The 19,937-nt window shown below is 42.4% G+C and overlaps 1 protein-coding gene across 1 annotated transcript; it reads right to left on the bottom strand.

The window, feature by feature from the left end:
- Positions 1 to 1,350: 1,350 nt before the first annotated feature.
- LOC139409998 (ran-binding protein 3-like) lies at positions 1,351 to 19,937 on the bottom strand. The gene is made up of 14 exons (XM_071155417.1): positions 19,546 to 19,937; positions 9,770 to 9,828; positions 9,628 to 9,658; positions 9,437 to 9,502; positions 9,044 to 9,106; positions 7,850 to 7,915; positions 7,595 to 7,692; positions 6,670 to 6,767; positions 6,318 to 6,390; positions 6,100 to 6,184; positions 5,804 to 5,925; positions 5,588 to 5,708; positions 5,113 to 5,466; positions 1,351 to 4,399 (listed from the first exon to the last, which is right to left on the bottom strand). The coding sequence occupies exons 1-14, from the start codon at positions 19,754 to 19,756 to the stop codon at positions 4,353 to 4,355; spliced, it is 1,494 nt and encodes a 497-aa protein (XP_071011518.1). The 5' UTR covers positions 19,757 to 19,937; the 3' UTR covers positions 1,351 to 4,352.

The following is a 19,937-nucleotide window of genomic DNA, read 5'->3' as shown; positions in this document are numbered from 1 at the left end:
CAAACTACAAAACATCACCCCTGATTGCAGGACCTCAAACATTTATACTGTACATTTGCGTATATAGTTGTCCCAAAAATCATCAATTCCACCCTTCAGACAGCCACAGATCAATCCATCTTTCCCAAGGGGTCTCACTAGGGACTTGAACCTCCCCTTCTTCAACATTTCTGCCGAAATTGCCCCATAAATACACATTTAACCCAAGGGCACGACAATATTACCTATTGACTGACTGTGGTCCTTCAAATCAGTTTGCAGGTCCAACCGCACCCTGATATTATGGCATAACAACCATTCCTGGACCTGACTCCAAAAACAAGCCACCGGTGGACAGCACCAAAATAGATGCTCTATTGATTCTGTTGCAGAGTCTGTACCGGGCTGACTGTTGAAAAATACCTCCCATATACTGAGCATTATTTTTGAAGCGACAGTTGTATGTAATAGGATCGGTGGGTCCCCTGCGGGACGGTTGAGCTAACATAGGCTAATGTGATTAGCATGAGGTTGTAAGTAACAAGAACATTTCCCAGGAAATTCTTGTTAATCTAACTGCACTGTCCAATTTACAGTAGCTATTACAGTGAAAGAATACCATGCTATTGTTTGAGGAGAGTGCCCAGTTTTGAACATGAACTTATTAAACAAATTAGGCACATTTGGGCAGTCTTGATACAACATTTTGAACAGAAGTGCAATGCTTCATTGGATCCGTGTAAACTGTGCACACACAATTCTGACATCTAGTGGCCAGAATCTAAATTGCACCTGGGCTGGAATACATTATGGCCTTTCTCTCGCATTTCAAAAAATTTGCAAAAAACTCTTGTTTTTTTCCTTTGTATTATCTTTTACCAGATCTAATGTGTTATATTCTCCTACAAATGTAAAAAAAAAATTAAAAAAAAGAGGGAGCCTTAGGAGGTTTTAAATTGAAAATAAAAAGAATTGATGCATCAATTGTTGTTTTGTATATCAGTTCATAAGCCTGATGCCATGGTATTGGGACACTGAAAATCTATTCAATTATCTTGAATTTTATGTGGCATAGTGAAACTGATACATTATACAATTTATATTACTCATTTTATGCCATTTAATTTTTTTTGTTTGTTAGACACACTAATTCATACCTCACCAGTACTTACATGTATTAGTGTTCGTGAAGGAAAAACAGCAGTAGAGAGGCTATTCATTTGGCACACATTGTACAAAGTGGCCTACCTTTGTCATCTTTCCTTCACTGAAAACACTGCACAGATGAAAGCAGGTCTACTAGGCTCTAGGACTCTTAGTAAAATCAGCTCAGCACCACCCACAACAACCATTAAAAATTATGATTACTGATTTTCTGATACAACTTTTGAGTTTATCATTCACAATCAACTGTTCACATAACATGGTGATATTACCAGAAGCAGATAAATATAACATACAGTGCATTTGGAAAGTATTCAAACCCCTTCACTCTTTCCAAATTTTGTTAAGTTACAGCCTTGTTCTAAAATTGATTAAATGAAACGTTTTCCTCAAATCTAGACACAAAACCCATAATGCCAAAGCGAAAACATTTTTTTTAGAAATGTTTGCACTTATTTTTTTTTTAAAGTATTCAGACTCTTTGCTATGAGACTAGACATTGAGGTCAGGTGCATCCTGTTTCCATTGATCATCCTTGAGATGTTTCTACAACTTGATTAGAGTCCACCTGTGGTAAAAATCAATTGATTGGACATGATTTGGAAAGGCACACACCTGTCTGCATAATGTCCCACAGTTTACAGTGTATGTCAGAGCAAAAACCAAGCCATGAGGGCAAAATAATTGTCCGTAAAGGTACAGCAACTGCACCACCCTTAACCGCAAGGCTCTCCAGAGGGTGGTGCGGTCTGCACAACGCATCACCGGGGGCAAACTACCTGCCCTCCAAGATACCTACAGCACCTGATGTCACAGGAAGGCCAAAAAGATCATCAAGGACAAAAACCACCCGAGCCACTGCCTGTTCCCCCCGCTACCATCCAGAAGGCGAGGTCAGTACATGGTGCATCTAAGCTAGGACCGAGAGACTGAAAAACAGCTTCTATCTCAAGGCCTCACTAACTCAGAGGCTACAAAGAGACTCATCACTGGCCACTATAATAAATGCCACTTAAATAATGTTAACATCTCACATTACTCATCTCATGTATATACTGTGCCTTATCCATCTATTGCACCTTGCCTATGCTGCTCATCCATATACTTACTTATGCCAACATTTCTTAATACCCATTTTTGCTTTGTTATTGTGTATAGATTGAGGGGGGAAACTATTTAATCAACTTCAGAATAAGGCTGTAACCTAACTAAATGTGTAAAAAGTCAAGGGGTCTGAATACCTTCTGAAGGCACTAAGTAAAGACATTCTAATATATTTGTAGTTTAAGATCTAAAAATGGTAAACTTTTTCCCCCCAAAATATAGAATAACAAAATATTTTGGAAACATTCCAAATAGGTATCCAGTAAGTAATGTGGGTGCCTCGGCCACAAATAGCACTTATTCAATATAAATGCATAATAAATGTCGCAGTATACCCTCTCATTGCACACTGCCACAATTTGGTAAAGTACACAACTAAGTACAGCAATATAGTTGTCAACACAAAGGTACACTTTATATACAAAAGTATGTGGATACCTCTTCAAATTAGTGTATTCTGCCATTTCAGCCACACCCGTTGCTGACAGGTATATAAAAAGGCACACCGCCATGCAATCTCCATAGACAAACATTGGCAGCCTTACTGAAGATTTCAGTGACTTTCAACGTGGCACTGTCATAGGATGCCACCTTTCCAACAAGTCAGTTCATCAAATTTCTGCCCTGCTAGAGCTGCCCCGTTCAACTGTGAGTGCTGTTATTGTGAAGTGGAAATGTATAGGACAGGGATCATCAACTAGATTCAGCCGCGGGCCAATTTATTTATTTTTCCTCAGCAGATGGTCGGAGGACCAGGTCATGATTAAAGATCAATTGTAGACTGCAAATTGACCGCAAGAATCTCACAGATATAATTTGACTAAAACAATTTCAAACCTTGCTTACCTTGGTATACAATCACATTTCTATATTATGCGTTGGAATACTAGAACAGATTCTCCAAAATTAAGATAAATTGGAGCTGATATCTTGGTGTTTTTAGTCTTATGTCCAACAATGAATTTAAAGTGTATATTTTTTGTAAAAAAAATTTGCTCAGAAACTCGGAGGGCCATATAAAACCACCGTACGTGGGCCGCCAATTGGGGAACCCTGGTCTAGGAGCAACAACGCCTCAGCAAAAATTCTGTCCTCGGTTGCAACACTCACTAGTGAGTTCCAAACTGCCTCTGGAAGCAATGTCAGCACAATAACTGTTCGTCAGGAGCTTCATGAAATGGGTTTCCATGGCCAGGCAGCCGCACACAAGCCTAAGATCACCCTGCGCAATGCCAAGCGTCGGCTGGAGTGGTGTAAAGCTCGCCGCCATTGGACTCTGCAGTGGAAACGCGTTCCCTGGAGTGATGAATCACGCTTCACCATCTGGTGGTCCGACGGACAAATCTAGGTTTGGCGGATGCCAGGAGAACGCTACCTGCACGAATGCATAGTGCCAACTGTAAAGTTTGGCGGAGGAGGAATATTGGTCTGGGGCTGTTTTTCATGGTTCAGGCTAGGACCCTTAGTTCCAGTGAAGGGAAATTTTAACGCTACAGCATACAATGACATTCTAGACGATTCTGTGTTTCCAACTTTGTGGCAACAGTTTGGGGAAGGCCCTTCCTTGTTTCAGCATGCCAATGACCCCATGCACAAAGCGAGGTCTATACAGAATGGTTTGCCAAGATCGGTGTCGAAGAACTTGACTGGCCTGCATAGAACCCTGACCTCAACCCCATCTAACACCTTTGGGAAGAATTGGAACACCGACTGCGAGCCAGGCGTAATCGGCCAACATCAGTGCCGGACTTCACTAATGCTCGTGGCTGAATGGAAGCAAGTCCTTGCAGCAATGTTCCAACATCTGATGGAAAGCCTTCCCAGAAGAGTGGAGGTTGTTACAGCAGCAAAGGGGGGGGGGGGGGGGGGGACCAACTCCATATCAATGCCCATGATTTTGGAATCAGCTGTTCGACAAGCAGGTGTCCACATACTTTTGGTAATGTATGTTCTTTTGGCAAAAGGTAGTCATGGTAGCTCAGTAAATGCTAGTATGTATTTTTGAAAGCGGTCTCTTGATGTTTTGTTCCATGATGGTTAAAAGTTCTGTTCAGATGTGATGACACCACAAACTGTTGCATGGTCCAGGTCAGTATAATGTCATGTCACCAAGATTCCAAACTGGGTTTACTGTGTATCCAATCACAAACCACTGCAAAGGAGAGAGACAGATTATGAGAGGTGTGTAAGTGAAATAAACTCTGATTTTAATACCGTAGTTCTGTTTTCTCAGGTAAATGGTGATGTTAGGGGTTCAAGATGAATTTATGCCTTGCAGGTCTGAGTTCTTACATTGACAGCACATATGTTGTGGCTTCAGAGGACATAGGTTGCCCATCACTGGAATGTGATTTATGCAGGGGTAGGTTATATGGGGTTAATCTTAGCTTAATCTTTAGGTGTCTTGTGGACATGCAAGTTTAAAGAGGCTGAAGAAGGAGAAGTTGTTGCGAGGAATAACAAACATCAAGACTTCGTTCTCTTCTCTTGTGCCCTCTTCTCTTTTTCACTAAGGTTAAAACAAACAAAAAAAGCGAATATTTTTAGGCCTGGGACTTTCAGGAATGTAATCCACCATGATACTCTGTTTTATGTGGCGTCTGTGAGAGACTAGCACCTGCTAACAGCTCCCTCCCTCTGGAACATGGACTGGGGATTGGTGACATGTGACTACCCACCAGACATGCACTGGAGGACGGGTTTTTCCCTTACTCAAACAATTTCCAAACCCACGTTTCTTTACACAGGAAAAACAATGAGCTAAACATTGGATTTAGTCAGCCATATACGCAAGTCGGTGAAAGAGCATAATAATCTCAGATAACTGTATGATAAATCCTTATCCCTGTTGCTATTCACTCTTACCAGGTCGCAATCGTGTCACTAGCAGCCCTTCTCGTTCTTGCCGTTGTCTCTGCTCTTCCTGCTCCTCCTCTTCCTCATTCTCACTGTTGCAGTGTCCCTCCCTGGTCCTGCCCCCTGCAGCCCCTGCCTCCCTCCCAGCAGCACTGGCCCGTAGGGCTACCAGCCGATGGTGGATGGCTACGTAGAGGCGAGCCACGTCCCTGGCGCTGGCCTGGATGAGGAACACCCGGATGGCCTGGGTCTCCACGTCGGTGGCCGTCACCTGGAGGTTCCGACGTGCGGGGCGACGCAGGTGTGTGTGGGGCCAGAGCTTAGTGTTGAGGATGACTTTCAGACTGCCCTGGTGCCTCATCACTGTTTTGATCGGAGGGAGGCAGGTGTGAGAGATGTACTGAGGATGAGAGAGAATTACAGAAAGACGTGCAGATGTTGGTCAGAGAGAGTGGAATAGTAGTCTTCTTCATGGTAAACTCACCTATCCTGGACTGCAGCCCTCCTTTGGTCCCTGCCATTAGATCATTGAGTCGCAGGACTCCTCTTCCTCGCTCATTCCATGCCTGAGTTCCATTTTCCAGAACAAACAGTCTGCAGGTCAGCTAAAAGAAAGGTATTTTAAAAAGGTACATCACTATCACTGCTCTAGCAATAGGCATATTGAACATTTCCTATTTCAACATAACATGGTCCTCACCTGGACCACATTGCTCTCCTTCTCCTCCCCAGTGAACAGCTGAACCCGCCTGAGCACACGCTGCCTCCCACAGGACTCTGTGTAAGCTGCAGCAGACTCCCTCAGGCTGCTCCACACAGCACCTATCAACAACCACAGACAGCACTTCAGCTGCAGTTCTGAAAGACATACACTAAGAGGCAGTCAATTGCTATTAGAACCGAGGTGCACAACTCTAGTCCTGTAGGGCGTAGTCTGGTGGACCAGGACTGGAGATGTGTACCCATGCAAATCCAATTACGCCCCTAATGATTTACCTTTATGCCTTGTCTCAAAGGTGGAGGACTCAGAATTAGAGGAGCTGCAATCAGAATGTTCACTGCTGTGCAATTTCTGTGGTCTCTATGAGGGAGAGAAAGTTAAGAGTATTTCTGTAAATGCAATGTATTTTGTAACACAGTTATGTTTTATAGTCATATGCAAACTTGCTACTTTATAAGTATGTCATTGGTGCTCAAAAGTTTCCTGAACTCACCAAAACTCTCACGCCCATGTTTTCCCCAAATACAAACTGGACCCTGTCTGAGGTAATAGTGTCTGCCTTCAATCTGTAGAGGGTGAACCAGAGGTCAGCAGGTTCAGAATCATTGCTGGGAACTAAACTGTGTCTCTGACACCACGTAGCTCTGACAGAGGAAACAAAACCCAACACCATCGCCAGGGTCACTGGATTAAAGCAAGGCTGTCCAGTCCTGGGTCTGGCCTGGAAGTTAACTCCTAACACTAACTACCCTGATTTAAGTAACTAAACCCTGCCATAAATAGATTTATAAAATCACTTCAGTGAAACATCACTAATATTATATTAAACCAGGTGCCCTGCATACCTGTGAACTTGAGGGAACGTCTTCGGATGTAATACACTCACAGTGGAGGAGTGGTCAGTTGTGACGCTGCAGCAATCGTCTGAAAGGTCATGGCTGACCTGTGGGACAAAATACAACGCAAACATTTTATTTTACAGTCTTGTTGTATTTCTGATAAATTACAGTAATGGCCACTCGAGTCAAAGAACTCAACCTTTATGTAAATATAAAATAAGTTGCAGCCAAAACGTATTATATAATTGTGTGTTAATGTGGCAAGTTTGGGAGTAGAAAGGAAGCTATTCAGTCTCAGTGTGGTAAGCATTCTGATGCTGATTCAAACCGGTTTTGGAGTTCGGGTTTATAAACCTGCATCCTCCCACTCTCAGGCAGTGCGTGAATACATTTCTCTGAGAAAAACATGTTGGTCCCTCAGGCAGTGATGCAACCACAACTGAGGGGAACAAGTGTTTTACTATTTAAATACTTAAGGCCTGAGCGAGTTTTCACTCTTAATCTTTTACCTGAGAATGTTCTTGATTCACTCTGTCAGGCCTTGTAGGGCAACATCTGCATGTTCACAGGCACCGACCGACATAACGCAGTTTCTCAGGACCCCCCTGCAAGGTCGGAGTTCGGCCTATTTGGTTGTCATTCTCTCATGTTAAGCTAAACATTTCACGAAGCTATACACGGTGCTGAAATGCTCCCATTTTTAGACTGTTTTTAGACAATACCGTAATTACTTGTTCAGTAAATCAAGTTGGAAATTCAAACCTTGCAAATTGCAGGGCTGCGGGAGTGTCCGGTACGTCAGTGTTCACAGGTGCCAGCTCAGGAGGACAAAGCCATGAGCCTAACACCAGGGTGTGCGACACGTGTCAAGAGAGAGAAGCACGGGGCGTTACTGACGCGTGACGGGGGTAGGTGAAGAGTTCTGGAATACCTCAGATAGGTGTGGCTGTGAGATGTTGTTCCTGGGCTGAGGGGCGAGGAGACGTGCAGGCTGAAGTAATGACCTTCTGACCCTGTTCAGAGGTGACACTACAAAGAAAGAGATGAAGTGTGTGAGAGGGAACGATGTCTTTTAAAGTCAGCCTTACGATCAGATATGAATTAAATACGAGTCGTTCAGGGAATTGGAGGTCTTTTTGTTCAGCCCCCTTAAAGATAAACATAACACCAGACAATACAAACTAACCTTTGTTTTGGGAAATGTTGGTCTGGCTGCAGAGATTTGAGGGCATGAAGACATTTGATCTTGAGACTAAGAGAGAGAATATCCATCAGAAGAGTTCACACACACACACACAGTATATCATATGGTTAAAGTTAAAATGTGACCCAGATTTATGTCAAAGTGACCACCAGATTTGGCACATGACAACATACATCGCTAACACTGAGCAGTGAGGTTTCCACATGGGCACTAGTGGGTCATGGTGGTGATTTGTGATGAGCAGGTGAGGGCTGCAGTGACAGAGTGAAACTGAAACGGATTAAGGGAAAGAGATACCAGGGGCTGCTGTGAAGTGGCTGCTGGGAATCTGAGGCCCTGACAGGGATGGTGTGACTGGAATGTATGGACCTACAGGGAATACTGGCACTGAACATAAACAGAAAATATTTAAGAGAGTTTGACCATGATGCACTGCTTCGGTTCGTTTAATAGATGGGGAGATAATGGGATAAATTAAGATCCCAGTTTTATTAAGGCTACAATCATCTCCAGGTGAGTCAAGGAATTAAGCAGCCTGACTCAGTTGCCACTTATTTGCGTGGGGAATGTATGCCCTAGGGCAGTGGTTTCCCAACTGAAATTGGGTAGTGCATCATCAATTCCTCCTCATGTTAGTCATTGCATAATTTAAAGAGCTATTTATAACTTGTCAGAAATGGTCAGATCAACTAGCTGTCAGCTAACATTTATTTTTTTGCCCATAGATATTGATGTAATTTGTCACTCATATCACATGAATACACATTAGACATGGCAAAATGTTTAGAATTGAAAGAAAATGTTCTTTGCACCCCATGACAGAATGTGTAGAATTTCATCAAATAAGCTTTAAACCTGCATAATTCTCCCCTCCAACAAGAGGGGTGAGAACAGTTTGTGTCATGAACCGTGCTTGTGCCCATATTCCCCAATGCTAGAAGGGGAATCCCTGCCCTAGGGGACACAAATCTCGCAAACAGAGCGACTGAGCGTCGTACACGGTCCGTTCCAAAATGTAAGCCACACAAAAGTACGTAGAACTATGTGTGAAAACACAACGCTCCGTCGCAGCGCTTTCGTAGTTTGCGTTAAGTGTGTAGGGCCCATTAGAGAGATGATAGATAAAAGGATAAAGAAGAGAGATCGCAAATGTGTAGGAGGGGGAGTTTTGTTTACCTGGAGGACGCGGGGGAAAAGAGAGAGAGCTTGATCGCACTCGTCTACTGCCGTCACAGGAGCCTGTCCGAGATACAGAGTGAAATGCATATAAGACCTTGATTGGTTGGATTACCACACTGCCAATCATTCAAGTCAATGATTGACAACGCCGCCTACCAATCCCACCACAATACAGGGTCCTTCATCATTAGAAAAAGTTAATTATGTAAACCATATATGTTTCATAATACCTTGTACACAGTATAAAGGTGCAATTTTAATAGAGATCTTACAGACACATCTCCTTTACCAAAGGAACAAAAATAACATGGAGGAAAAGGCATTATGTCTGGTGTTATGCACCTGTACGTGTGTGTGTGTGTGTGTGTGTACTGGACAGTGGAAACTCACCTTTCCTGTTTCTGTTGTTAGGGTAGGTGAGCGATCTGACTCGTTTGTTTGGACTGATTCCCATAACTATTTGGAGAACAAGAAAAAGATGCAGAAGCACGACTGTCCATGCAATAGAAAGTAACAAAGAAATCATCTATCAAAATGGTTGATTGTTATGACACGCAGCAGCGGCAAGTTATGATGCTTACCTGATCCCTCCTCCCATCTCTCTGCGCTTCTCTGTAAACAAAATGAGTATGATTACTCTTTCATTGCGTGATTTGTTCCTCACCATGCATTTGCATCCTGTCAACATTGTAGGCCCACCAATTATTAGGATATAACGTTTACCTTCATGGGTGGGGTTTTCTTTTGAAAGATGAACATTGGTGGGGCAAGCACAGTTTTTTCTGTAAAAAGACGAATAATAGCACAGTTGGAGGGAATTCTCCTTGTTGCAGTTTGATATGACTGAATCAGTACTTAAAAGGGACTTTTTAAAATGTTTTTTAGTCAAAAAGATAGCGGAATATTTGTTTTTCCTGTATGTTTTTCCAATGGCATCATCTGGTGTGCATCATGTGATTTCAACCAAATATGAGTAGGCATTGCCTACTAATTGCCTACTAATTAGTTAAAATCACATGATGCATAACAGATGATGCCATTGGAAAAACGTATCTTACTCTTATCGTTTTTGACTAGGAAACATTGAAACGTGCCATTTTCACATACGTTGATGTTGTTGAGGTAGTGCTGGAGAAATATAATAATATTTCTATTACATTATTCATGCGTGAATCTTAGCTAATCTCTACCTGAGCTTAAAGCATTAACTTAAATTCAAATAGGAAAACACTTTTCTTAATTTTGCCACTGAAACCACAAAGACATAACTAGGGAAATGGGTCTGAATCTGTGAGCTGTCAGTACACACTGTTCTGCCAAGAACCTAAAATGTGATGCTAGGAAAATCAACAGTAAAGCTGTTCTGAATATGAATAATTTACACACAAACTATTATTCCTAAATAAACTCTCAAAATACACAGCCAGCTAAAAACTATTACCAAAGATCCACTCACAATGCAAAGGATGACAGCCAAGAAGTTGAAATGTCACAATTGCAGGAAAAATCTGCACAACGGCCCAAAGAGCAGCGAGATCGCTAGGCTCGCCCACAGTTCTGGAGATGTCAATTGTCATCCCACCTCAATGTATTATCCTAATGAATGGAGGCTTTGACATCCAAGGCCTCTTATGTAACCACACAGCCTGACAAGGGGCTCTGGGAGCTGGGGACAGGCCCACCGTGGAAGGGGTGAGTGATGGGATAGCAGTGGAGGTGTGAGCCAGCTAGGCAGCAGACGCCAAGGCTTGGCCATGGGTAAAACTGACCTGTCTGGAGGCTATAAATACACAGGGACTCTGTCACTGATCTGACCTTGTACTGTGAACTCTACATGGAGTCAGTGAGTAATGTCTTTTGGTGTGTTAATTCCAGAGGAAAACGACTGCCCCCTCTCATTGAAGCCACGGAAGTTCAGGGAACAAGGTACAGCAGGCATTGTTTACAGAAAATATGCTCCCCATAATAATGAATAGAAAAATAGAAACCTTTGTGTAAAAAAATCATGGTCCCAATAATTGATTCTAAGATGTATGTCCTTCAACAAATGATTTTAAAATCTCACCCAGAAGAAGTTAAGGATAATTTAGTTGCTAATGGCAGCCTGCAGTATCCAGGCTGGCCTTCAACTTGAGTTACTTAATTAGAGGGGGCAGCACTGAGCTAGCCTGCAATGTCACTTCCTGGAGTAGTTCAAACTGTGCCACAGATTATGCATTATATTGACAAGAAAGTGTCCGTTCTTACAATTAAAAAATAAAATATTCAAAAATGGAAGGCAGTCGGGAGGAGGCAAGATCAGGTAGGACCATTCTAGCCAATGAGAGGGCAGATACGTGTGTAAACAACAGGCACATCTCCGATATAAAGTTGTCTAAGTTAACATGTGGAATTCTTTAAAGATGGTCATACCAAGGATCATTTAGCTATTTGATTTTGAATTTAAGACCCCTTAATAAAGGTATCCAAACTTTTTTATTTTATTATTGGATGAAACATTGAATTTGGCACTACTGCTATTAGCCAATAGAACGAAGGTGTATATATATATATATGTGTGTGTATATATGTATATATGTATATGTACGTATATATGTATATATATGTACGTACATGTATATATACACAAAAATATACACACATATATATACACACCTGGGGCGGCAGGGTAGCCTAGTGGTTAGAGTGTTGGACTAGTAACCGAAAGGTTGCAAGTTTAAATCCCTGAGCTGACAAGGTACAAATCTGTCGTTCTGCCCCTGAACTGGCAGTTAACCCACTGTTCCTAGGCCGTCATTGAAAATAAGAATTTGTTCTTCACTGACTTGCCTAGTTAAATAAAGGTAAAATAAAAAAACACCTATATATACATAAATATGTGTGTATATGTACATATATGTACATATATGTATATATACACACATACATATATATATACACATATACATATGTGTGTGTATATATATACACACACACACACACATATATATATATATGCGTGTATATATGTATATGCATGTAAATACACACAGATATACATATATATATATACACATATATATATATATATATGTGTGTGTATATAGATATATATGTGTGTGTGTGTGTGTGTGTGTATATATATGTATATATATATATATATACACACACACACACACACACACACACACACACACATACATACATACATACATACATACATACATGTATGCATGCATGTATATATATGTGTGTGTGTGTGCATATATATGTATGTGTGTGTATATGTATATGTTTCATGTTTCATATCATATATGTATGTATATATATATATATGTATATACACTGCTCAAAAAATAAAGGGAACACTAAAATAACACATCCTAGATCTGAATGAATGAAATATTCTTATTAAATACTTGTTTCTTTACATAGTTGAATGTGCTGACAACAAAATCACACAAAAATGATCAATGGAAATCAAATGTATCAACCCATGGAGGTCTGGATTTGGAGTCACACTCAAAATTAAAGTGGAAAACCACACTACAGGCTGATCCAACTTTGATGTAATGTCCTTAAAACAAGTCAAAATGAGGCTCAGTAGTGTGTGTGGCCTCCACGTGCCTGTATGACCTCCCTACAACGCCTGGGCATGCTCCTGATGAGGTGGCGGATGGTCTCCTGAGGGATCTCCTCCCAGACCTGGACTAAAGCATCCGCCAACTCCTGGACAGTCTGTGGTGCAACGTGGCGTTGGTGGATGGAGCGAGACATGATGTCCCAGATGTGCTCAATTGGATTCAGGTCTGGGGAGCGGGCGGGCCAGTCCATAGCATCAATGCCTTCCTCTTGCAGGAACTGCTGACACACTCCAGCCACATGAGGTCTAGCATTGTCTTGCATTAGGAGGAACCCAGGGCCAACCGCACCAGCATATGGTCTCACAAGGGGTCTGAGGATCTCATCTCGGTACCTAATGGCAGTCAGGCTACCTCTGGTGAGCACATGGAGGGCTGTGCGGCCCCCCAAAGAAATGCCACCCCACACCATGATTAACATTGAAATGTGTGTTGCTTCTTGCATTTATGTGGTTGTTCAGCTTTCCTTGAAAGCTAAAAAGTACAGTAATGCTTCATCTGAGGCTATTTCTGCCACACCCGCAATCCTCTGTGACCTGGGGAAATCAGACACTACTTACTAACCCTAGAATCCAACTCTGAAGACTTCCAATCACATGACCTACATTAGACAAACAGCAGGGCACGACAAATGGAATTACACTTTACACACCACTCCAACACGCCAGAGACAAGTGCATATTACTCAGAATATGTACTGGAAGCAACAGCGTAGAGAGGTGATCATCCGTGTATACAGTAGTGTGTTTTTTGCTGTGTCAACTGTCTACTTAACATAATAGCAGCACTGTGTATCCTACCTGACATATCGGTGATGTTGTACGTGCACGTCATCGCTACTGTGTGAAAATACTTATTCACAGGTCAGGTACCATACTACTCACAGTTGAGTTTGGTCACCCCAGACAACCCAGACATACTGACGTTTTTTTTTACACATTGTATCTCCACCCATCTCGACTCTTCTTCCCCAAACTTTCCTCCTCTTCCTTCCTTCTCTCTCCTCTTCCTCCCCTACACCCCTCCTCCTCTCCTATCCTCTGTATGGACAGACACTCTCTCAGTGTTATATTAACTATGTAATGTTGCTGTTACCTTAGGTCTGAGGGTCCACAGGTCAGCCAGCTCATCCAGAGGATAGGCAGCACCTGACCTCGGCCGAGGGCCCTACGTATCACACGTCATGAGCAATTCCAATAAGCACTGTCAGGCTAACGCCAGAGAGCAGCAGGCAGGCCAACTCTTTATGAAAGACGATTATTTTCCACATCACGGATTACAAGGGTCATTACATAAGTTAGAGAGGAGGGTATTAAATAAACACTATTAAAACTGTTGCCAAATAGGAAATTAAAAAGAAAAGAAGCTAGCTTCCTTTGAGCTTAAAAGAGCACGCACTCTGACAATTCCCTGGAATATTGCAGACAAGGTCTGTCTAAGTTAATGACATAACTTAATACGTTTTATATTTAAAAGTGATCCTCAGAAAAACCCCTTACATGCCTGTCTCTGGTAGAAAAAGCTGAGGAGCACTGCAATCTGGCAGTGGCAAGCTCCAGTCACTCAGAGAAGAGGACCACACAATGGTGATCTATGAAGAGTGACGTCAATAGAGATGCACATGCCCTGTCCATGCTCAGCGCAGAAGTGAATCATTCCTAAAACCTCTAATAGTGAATGAACGCATCTATCATGATGAGATCCAACCAAGACAAAGCTGCCCTTTGATAAAGCAGTTCAGCTTCACAACAGAGATAGTTGCTACTGTAGATGTGTTCAGCCCTGCTACAGGACAAGCTGTATGTGTGTGTCGTTGTGTTTTGATCTCCTTCAGTTATGTCTGCCTCGTGTTTGTGTGTGTGTGTGTGTACTAGCTGAACGACACCAAGGTCAGGAGAACCCAGCAGAGAGAATGATGGATGGCTGAATCATCATGGGATCTGTGTGCTGTGCTCTCCCTCAGTCACGTTGGTCTTCCATCCAACCCTGTGATGACCAGGCATCCGGGCTCGGAGATTAGCACAGCACACGCATGCGCACATATTCATGCCCGCACAGCTAATCCACCCTGCAGAAACAATTACCACACGGTACAGCCATGTGGTACAGGCCTACATAGGCCAAACACTTGTACTGACTCACAGCTAAATCATTCTATTTCAGACTGTATAAGGAAGAAACACGAACTTGTCTTTACTGTAGATACCTCACACTGCTTTAGCAGAGCCTTTCAGCAGCAGAGGCAAAAACAACAGTAAGCCTACTCAAAGCGATCCATGTAGCTTTTCCATGGGTAATACTTTAATTTGGTTAAAATCAATTTTTCATCCAGATTTTGTATAAAATATTATTGTTTGATGTTCCCATGTTCCTGGTTTTGGAATACACAGGTAAAAGATTGGAACTGTTTGTTAAAGTATGGTGTCTCTGTCCTCTGCTAGGGTTAATGTAATGGAACTGTAGAGAGGCAGTGTGCTTCTCTTCGAGCTGTAGCTGGTTCCACAAACCTCTGCCCTGACAAAGATACCCAGAGGAGAGCCCATTGAACACACACAAACACATGCACAGTTTCAGAAATGTCCTTGTGTCTGTTAGGAGCAGGAATGGGGGAGAGGAGGGGGCACTCACCCTAAGCTGCCTCAGACTGGGCCACTCTGGACTCCAGAATGCCACTCAGGGGCTAGTCTGGGTTAAATAAACTGTCCAGTGAAAATCTAACGTTTAAAAGTTCATATTCTGTTATCTCATACCTAATAATGTTGTTGATTCTTCCTATACTCATATTTGTGGCCAAAGCATACTGTAAATTGGAGAAAACCCCACCTCAAACTGTCTTACTCCTTAGGTTTTCTCCAATTTACAGTATGCTTTGGTCACAAATATGAGCTGGCCAATCAGGGGTCTACTCGCATAAATATTTTTTTATCAAGGGTATACGCCCACACCGTTCTTTTCTTGGGGTACGCCCACACCATTCCAACACAGAAAAGCAGTTTTTTAACATACTTAATTACACTTTTTTGTAATAAAAAAAAGAAGTAATTTTAGGTCATATTTCAAAGAAATCTGGAAACATTTCATTTAAAGGGGCAGAGGGCCCACCACCACCAAGCCACCATCCCCCTCATAACTCTGCCTTGCTTCCCCCTGTCTTCCCCCTGATAGAGCGTACCCACTGTCACATGTTCCATGCGAAGAGAGCCTCTATTCACACACTTGCTGGCTGCGGGCCCAATTGGGGTTGCAGTGGTTAGTGGTTACAATAACTGTTCTCAGATCGCCCAAACAAGAACACACCAATAGCTCAGTCTAGCAGTACATCTGGGCTTCATTTAGGGAGCTGGGATTACATTAGAAAAACCAACATGAAAGACCACAAACAGAAAACATGGCCAGCATACAGCTGCATCACAGCATAATGGGCAAGCAGATGGTTACAGACATGGATATAAACTAGCCAGACAAAAACAGCATTCATCTTCTAATACAAGAATGTGAGTTCTGGATTTGTGAACTTAACAAAATCATATTTACAGTGTGCATTTCAGCAGCAACTGGCCACAACTAATAAGTGTCACTCACCAATATATGTTAATTGCTTTGCATACAAACACTCCACGCATGTCAGTTAAATTTAGCTCTGTTGTACAGAACGACTATGAACTCATAATGAACTATGGGCAATTCCACGGTAACCGAGTGATGCTAAGACTCAGATTTTTCATTTTAAAATGTATGTCAAACAAAACCCAAACCCAATGAAACAAACCAACTCTATGCAAAAGGACTATTTTTTAACAATTTCCACAGAAATGTTTACAAAAACAGATTTACTTGAAGAACAGTGTCGATGCAGTGTTCAGTAACAGAATGACGTCACACAAAACAGCACAAACCGTCAATCTGTTACCAAACTTTGCATCTGCGCTGTTCTTCAAGTAAATGTGTTTTTGTCAAATGTTCTCTGTCACCGTGGAATTGCCTCCATCTTACTCTTCCTGATAAAAGACAGACGGCTTTCCTAATTGTGCATAGGGACTAGATACCGTTGAAGGAAAAAGTTTGAGGTATCATTCTAATGTAGAACAGGAAATACTGCAAGAAAACCGTGGCTCTGCTGATTCCCCAGATTCCAGCCAAGGACCCCCTCCAAAGGGTCTACAAATCTAAACACACAGACAGTCCTGGAGACCCCCCTGGATGCTCTCTGACTGCTGGGGGATAAGCCAGACTGGGCCTTTAACAGGCTATTAAACAGAGTGCTTCGCCCCATAAGAATGCGAGGCTACTTACAACCTCCAACTATGGGCACGGGAATATCTAACTCACTGAGATCTCAGTCACAGGCTCATTAATCACTTGTCATAACTTTGTTAGCTTTGCAGCTCTAGATGAAAACAGACTTTTACTGGGAACGTAGGGGAAAACAAGGTCTGAGCATGTGATTTTCCTGGGAAAATCAGGAATCATAATTTAACGATGGTTTATTGAACAAATCTTTAATAATTTGGTTACCTTGATGGCCTCGTCCTCAACACTTATCTCACCATGCTTATTGTCTCCCTTACAGCAAACAGCTGGGAATGGGTTATCATTGAAAGTACAGTAAATGCTAAATATCTCTCGTTCAGAACCCTGTGAAACCTTGAATTGCTCTGCTTCTCTTGCAGATGTTATTTTTGACCTGACAAAACACTTCCTTGTTGCAATAGAATGATCTAGTATGGGTTTTCATATCTTCAGTCTGAAACATGACACTATAGGGGAGAGAGGGGCTGGAGTTTGGTTATGGAGGACGGTGGGGGGGGGGGGTTCACGCTCGAATTTGAGAAAGTGGCTAGGCATTGGGCATGGTGTAGAATTAGCTAGCCTGATCTGGTTCTTGTTTAAATAAGTGGACTCTGTAACCTTAAGTGGTTTACAGGCTTGGTTCAAGAGCATCAACAAGAAAATATTTATTAAGATCCAAGCAGTATTATAAATCAGTTCATTTACTGAACCATACATTCATCCTGCTGCATCATTTCCCATAAAATCAGCATGCCAATTGTTTCTCTTTACAGCCAGAGGGATGCTCTAAAAAAGCTTCCATGCTTCATAGTTGTGTGGAAGCTCTCATCAGCGATATCATCAGTGCTGATTGATCAGCTACACTACATGACCAAAAGTATGTGGACAGCTGCTCGTCAAACTTCTCATTCCAAAATCACGGATATTAACATGGAGTTGATACCCCCTTTGCTGCTATAACAGTCTCCACTCTTCTGGGAAGGCTTTCCACTAGATGTTTAAACATTGCTATGAGGACTTGCTTCCATTCAGCCACAAGAGCATTAGTGAGGACGGGTACTGATGTTGGGCGATACTGCCTAGCTCGCACTCTGCGTTCCAATTCATCCCAAAGGTGGTAGATGGGGTTGAGGTCAGGGCTCTGTGCAGACCAGTCAAGTTCTTCGACACCAATCTCAACAAAACCTTTCTGTATGGACCTCGCTTCGTGCACAGGGGCATTGTCATGCTGAAACAGGAATGGGCCTTCCCCAAACTGTTGCCACAATGTTGGAAGAACAGAACCGTCTAGAATGTCATTGTATGCTGTAGCGTTAAAATTTCCCTTTCACTGGAATTAAGGGTCCTACCAACAAACTTTACAGTTAGCACTATGCATTTTGGGCAGGTAGTGTTCTCCTGGCATCCACCAAACCCATATTCGTCCAACGAAGTGCCAGATGTTGAAGAATGATTCATCACTCCAGAGAACGTCATGGAAACCCATTTTGTGAAGCTCCCAATGAAGAGTTATTGTGCTGACATTGCTTCCAGAGGCAGTTGGAACTTGGTAGTAAGTGTTGCAACCGTGGACCGACAATTTTATACGCGCTTCAGCACATGGCTCTGCCATTCTGTGAGCTTTTGGGGTCTACCACTTCGCGGCTGAGTTGTTGTTACTCCTAGACATTTCCACTTCACAATAACAGCACTTACAGTTGACTGGGGCAGCTCTATCTGGGCAGAAATTTTACGAACTGACTTGTTGGAAAATCACTTAGCTCTTCAGTAAGGCCATTCTACTGCCAGTGTTTGTCTATGGCTGTGTTCTTGATTTTATACAGCTGTCAGCAACATGAGTGACTGAAATAGCAGAATCCACTAATTTGAAAGGGTGTCCACATAATTGTGTATATATATATAGTGTATTTACTGATACCTCCCACCTTTTACAGGCCTGAGATAAGAACCTGACCAGAGCCCACAGAAAGCCTATGCTTGTGTACTCTATGAAGTTAAACAAGAACCCTAGAGATACTGCATCAGGTTACAGTGTGTGTGTGTGTGTGTGTGTGTGTGTGTGTGTGTGTGTGTGTGTGTGTGTGTGTGTGTGTGTGTGTCCGATGTGAAATGGCTAGCTAGTTAGCGGTGGTGCGCGCTAATAGCGTTTCAATCAGTGACGTCACTCGCTCTGAGGACCTTGAAGTAGTTGTTCCCCTTGTTCTGTAAGGGCCGCGGACTTTGTGGGGCGATGGGTAACGACGCTTCCAAGGTGCCTGTTGTTGATGTGTGCAGCCCAGGTATAGGATTAAATATAAATGTCACTACTGTAAGAGCAAAGATGATTACATGATATGTGACACAGTAAAAAATTGTGTTTTTTTTCGAAATCTATGTATTTTTTGGGCACAAGTATATGAGTTCCATTTTTGCAGCAGGGCCTATTAAAAGGTTTGTCACATTGAGAATATAGGGAATAACAGTACTGTGTAGCGTTATGGCAATACATTTATTTTTGTCTTAAGTATACAATTACATTTAGATTATTATCTAACAGTCAAGACCTGTTTAAGTGACTATTGAAAAAGTGAGATGAAATTACAACTTTACCCTTTAACTCTTCAGCTACGTCCTGCGCGCATCCTCTATCCTGCGCCAGAGAGGTATTCCCCATCCGCGGTCTAGAGGTGACAGGTTCTGCCGCTCCACAGACACTCTCCGCGGGCTCCACCGTACAGGGAACATTTTCATGGAAGTCCGAGACTGGCATCATTGAATAATACGCTGAAATATCTTCGTTCGGGGAAAGATTCCCTCTCATTCTTCGGATCTGAAGCTGTGACAAACTAGTGAAATAAACACAACCTCAAGAAAAGGAAGAAACGCCCAGATAAAAGTGGTGATTTGCTTTCTTGGTGTCAAAAGCTTGATTGTCCGGAATTGTTGATTTTCTTACTCTCGATTCAACTGTCAGTCAGTTTGCCTTCGCTGTGTTTATGAAT

This window comes from Oncorhynchus clarkii, chromosome 5 (genome assembly GCF_045791955.1).
Source record: "Oncorhynchus clarkii lewisi isolate Uvic-CL-2024 chromosome 5, UVic_Ocla_1.0, whole genome shotgun sequence".
In the NCBI taxonomy this organism is placed as follows: domain Eukaryota; kingdom Metazoa; phylum Chordata; class Actinopteri; order Salmoniformes; family Salmonidae; genus Oncorhynchus; species Oncorhynchus clarkii.
Note: the sequence above shows the minus strand (reverse complement) of the source record. Positions and strands in the feature narration are given on the sequence as shown.